We start from the raw sequence: 3,681 nt of genomic DNA, 5'->3' as shown, positions 1-3,681 counted from the left end.
GGGGGGGGGGAAGGAAGAAATTTAATTTTATTTATCATAATGGCCATTCCATTTTCGCGCATCGCCCAACCGTTTAAATCCAATCTAGAGATGGAATTGCGTTTTTCATCGGCGAGGAAAATATTTCCATTTAAATCGTATCGTCGATACAATATCCAGAAAATCTCTGTTAATACCTTCGTTACGAGGCTGTTACCGTTATTTTTAACCTTCTTCGAGTTATTTCGGCCATTCTCGAAAAGTGGATTCTCCATTTATAGCCGATCTGTTCTATATAATATCGTTAAATTTATTATTTCATCCTAATGTACTGAAACTTGTTTATCTTCGAGCAAGATTGATTTTAATTTTAAATATTCATCAAAAGTTCAAATGAAAGGAATTAAGCTTTTTAGTTTTTACTAAAAATATTCATTTAACGTTGCGTGAAAAATGTTAAATCGCTTAAAATGACATTCTATCTTCATTTCTATATCACAAATATTAGTTTTATATCCGCACGAACAAAACCATAAAACCGTAAAATTATAAAATAATTTCATATCAAACGGAGTCTTCTTTCGAATCTTTTAAGAAATATATCGTTTTCTGTTATATATTTTAAGGGAATTCTTTCAAATAATTGTCCGATAAATACACGTTGCAGCGATCGAAGGGTCTATTATATTTTCTTTCGGAAGCGCAGTCTTTTCATTTCGAGCAGGATTTCATTGCGAAAGAAGAACAGGACAACGAAAGAAGTCGTCCTCGCTTCAGGAAGTAATATCGTGAAAGACTGACAGCAAGTCGCGCGATATGTATCGACTTCTCTTCCTGTATTTCCGCCCTCCTATCTCCTTTTCTTCCTTTCCTTTTTATTTCCTCATTTCCTCCCGTGGAAACGCAATCGCTGCAAGCAACACGCGATTCGATTATTTCGCCAGAGTCATGGATCGGAATGCGATGTCCTACTTTTTCTCTGTATCGCAATAAATTCGCGTTACAGTAGCTCTTTGTTTAACTTTGTTGAATTCTTTGTTTTCGTCGAGTATGCGCGAATTTCCTTTGAAATTATATATTGAAATATATTTCCCTTCATTTTACGAGAAAAATGGCCCGATCAGTGTTTCATGATCGGAAATTTTATGGAAACTGGGTGACAATTTCGTTGCGAGTTCTGTTTCATCTTGGCAACGATGAATTTTGTGTGATCGATAAAATTCTTCATCGTAAATGTTTCTAGTAATTTGTTCTGAGAAAATATCATTTGATGTACTTGCCATAAAAAAGATTTAACACGGAGAAGGAGAAATAAATCCTCGACAAGGAAATTTTCATTTTAAAATAAAAATAAATCGTGGCTTGCTTCCCAATCAAGGCAAACAGCAAACACAACATCTAATTATTCTCTTGACTAATTAATCTCAATTAATTCATACACTAAGCCACACTAACACACTATCATCTCAATTAGTAGTCATGAAACAAATTACAAAAAGAAAAATATGACTCAAAGAACAATTAAATTCCAATACGAATCAAAACGAATCTGCCAGAAATTTAAATTTTTCTTCGAATTTTGCTTATTTGAATAGAATCGTATAAAAATGCGAACGTCCAGTCGCGAAGAAGGAACTGGCCCAATTAAAAATCACAGTTTCCAATGCTTTCTAATTAACTCGATGCATGTGTAAATTTCAATCGAACTCGAAAAACAGTGACGCAAAAATTCAATTAAAACAGCTCTGCGCCCATTCATTTCCATTCTCGCTTTTTCCTCATTTTCTGCGCGGAAACGTTCTTCGTTTTCGAAGCTGCTTTTCGCTCGGCGATGTGAAAATTCGATTTCCAGCGATTCGTCACGGTTAACGTTGGTCGTCGTGGCGCCACGCTCGATTTACGAGGATTACAAACCGCTCATTGCTGCGTACACATTCTACATCGAAGGGAAAACGAGCGTAGATCAATCCGACGAGACATCAATGCTTTCCTGACTGGACATCATCAACGTCGTTCCGATAAAGAACGAAACAGGAAGGGAGCCGTCGTAAAAGTGTCCCTGTCGAGTCCTGCCATCGATCATTTTAACTCCAATATCTTTTATTTAAGGCATTGCAGTCGATCACTTCGTTTGTCCATGACTTTTATGACATATGATTGACTGTTCCCCCTGTGATTTCGTTTTCTTGCTTCCAATGGAGATTGCGAATACGTAGAGTGACTTTTATTCACGTTTCGTGTGATAAAAATAATACTGCGCGAAGCAAATACGTTTAATAACATAGTAAAATTCTATCCTTTCTTCACTATTTTATAATTTATTTAGAACAAAAGTAGCTAAACTTGTTTTTAATGTTTGATTGCGCATCTGTCGCGTTGTGTAAAACGTTCTGAAATTTCATTAACATTATAATGAGACACGGTTATTGCAGCTATGGCTATCGATATTTAAAATGACGTCAAATACAAGTACAACTCACCGTTTTCTTCAGGCGAGATATGGGTGACATGTTCAAGCCAGCGATGATCGCCATTAGGGAATTGAAATTGCCGATGTTGAAGCATTCACGGGCGGTTTCGATCCAATATTCAACCACACGAACGCGTTGTTTCTTTTTTGCATGCTACAAAACAGTCGAACTTTTTTAATAAAATATCGTATTTTGTGAAATCGAATCACGAAATTTATATTGCAAAGAAAAGGAATAATATATTTTTATTATGTTACTTTTGATGGAAAAATTTATTTTCTAAAATTACTTTATATCAAAGAGATTGCTTTTTATGCAGGACCTGTGCATATTTTCAGATAAAGTGAATTTGTACGATATTTATTAAGTACAATTGTAATAATTAAGCAACATATATTTAATTTACCTTGCATACTTCAGTCGCGACGAAATAGCTCAGTCTATTAAACCACTGGACGTACGATTCGAGATTGCGTGTTTTCTTCATGTCCTTAAAGGATGTTTCCAAGTGAGGAGATTCCTGTTTATAGGAAAAATCAGTATCCACGATTAATATGAAATTTCTTCTTTCAACTTATTAATTAAAATTACTATTTATTAATATAGTAAGTATATTCATTAGCATAGAACCTCGATTATATCCGAATTAATTACATAATACATGTGCATCGATATTTTTATAAAAAATCGTTTCCGAATGTTCTATTTATCGATGTCCCGATAATTAGCCATTCCGTTAATCACCTTCTACCTAAAATTGCTATATCTAAAATATATTTTCAATGATATTAAAAAACATCGATAAATGAAATAGAGAAATAGAGGAGAAAAAGAACGTACTATTAAACGGACGTGACAAATGGAAGAGGCAGGTGTACAAACCTTGGCAAAGGCTTGGACGAATTCTTCTGGGCCGATATACGAGAGCCTCTCGAGTTCCACGTGGGTCAATTGCTGTGCCAGGACCGTGGCCGATGGGCACAGCTCGGTGATGTCCACCTGAAAAACGGGGTGACAGTTCCATTCGGTTCGAGTGTCGAAGAAAAGCGACGCCGGGAAATCATGTGCAAGAGCGTCGCTCTGGTCGTGGGGGTAAGAGACGCGATGAAAGGGAGGCGTCAACGACAACTCGATTCACAGAGGTGCAGAAAGACAGAAAGCGGAAACGGGCGGAAGCTGCGCGTCCACGTCGCGACGCCTCCTCTTTTCCTTTCCAATTTCACGTGCTCGT

The 3,681-nt window shown here is 36.5% G+C and overlaps 1 protein-coding gene across 1 annotated transcript in view; it reads right to left on the bottom strand.

Annotated features, from left to right (window-relative positions):
- The window catches only part of LOC100742007 (ras-GEF domain-containing family member 1B-like), a 241,605-nt gene that overhangs the window by 27,826 nt on the left and 210,098 nt on the right, over positions 1-3,681 (bottom strand). Inside the window, exons 6-8 of the mRNA XM_024372422.2 lie at positions 3,333-3,449; positions 2,857-2,970; positions 2,460-2,603 (exon numbers count right to left, since the gene is read on the bottom strand). Coding sequence (XP_024228190.1) covers positions 2,460-2,603; positions 2,857-2,970; positions 3,333-3,449 — 375 coding nt within the window. The remainder of the gene's footprint in view (positions 1-2,459; positions 2,604-2,856; positions 2,971-3,332; positions 3,450-3,681) is intronic.

The sequence above is a fragment of the Bombus impatiens genome, unplaced genomic scaffold, assembly GCF_000188095.3.
Source record: "Bombus impatiens unplaced genomic scaffold, BIMP_2.2 scf_0064, whole genome shotgun sequence".
Classification (NCBI taxonomy): domain Eukaryota; kingdom Metazoa; phylum Arthropoda; class Insecta; order Hymenoptera; family Apidae; genus Bombus; species Bombus impatiens.
Note: the sequence above shows the minus strand (reverse complement) of the source record. Positions and strands in the feature narration are given on the sequence as shown.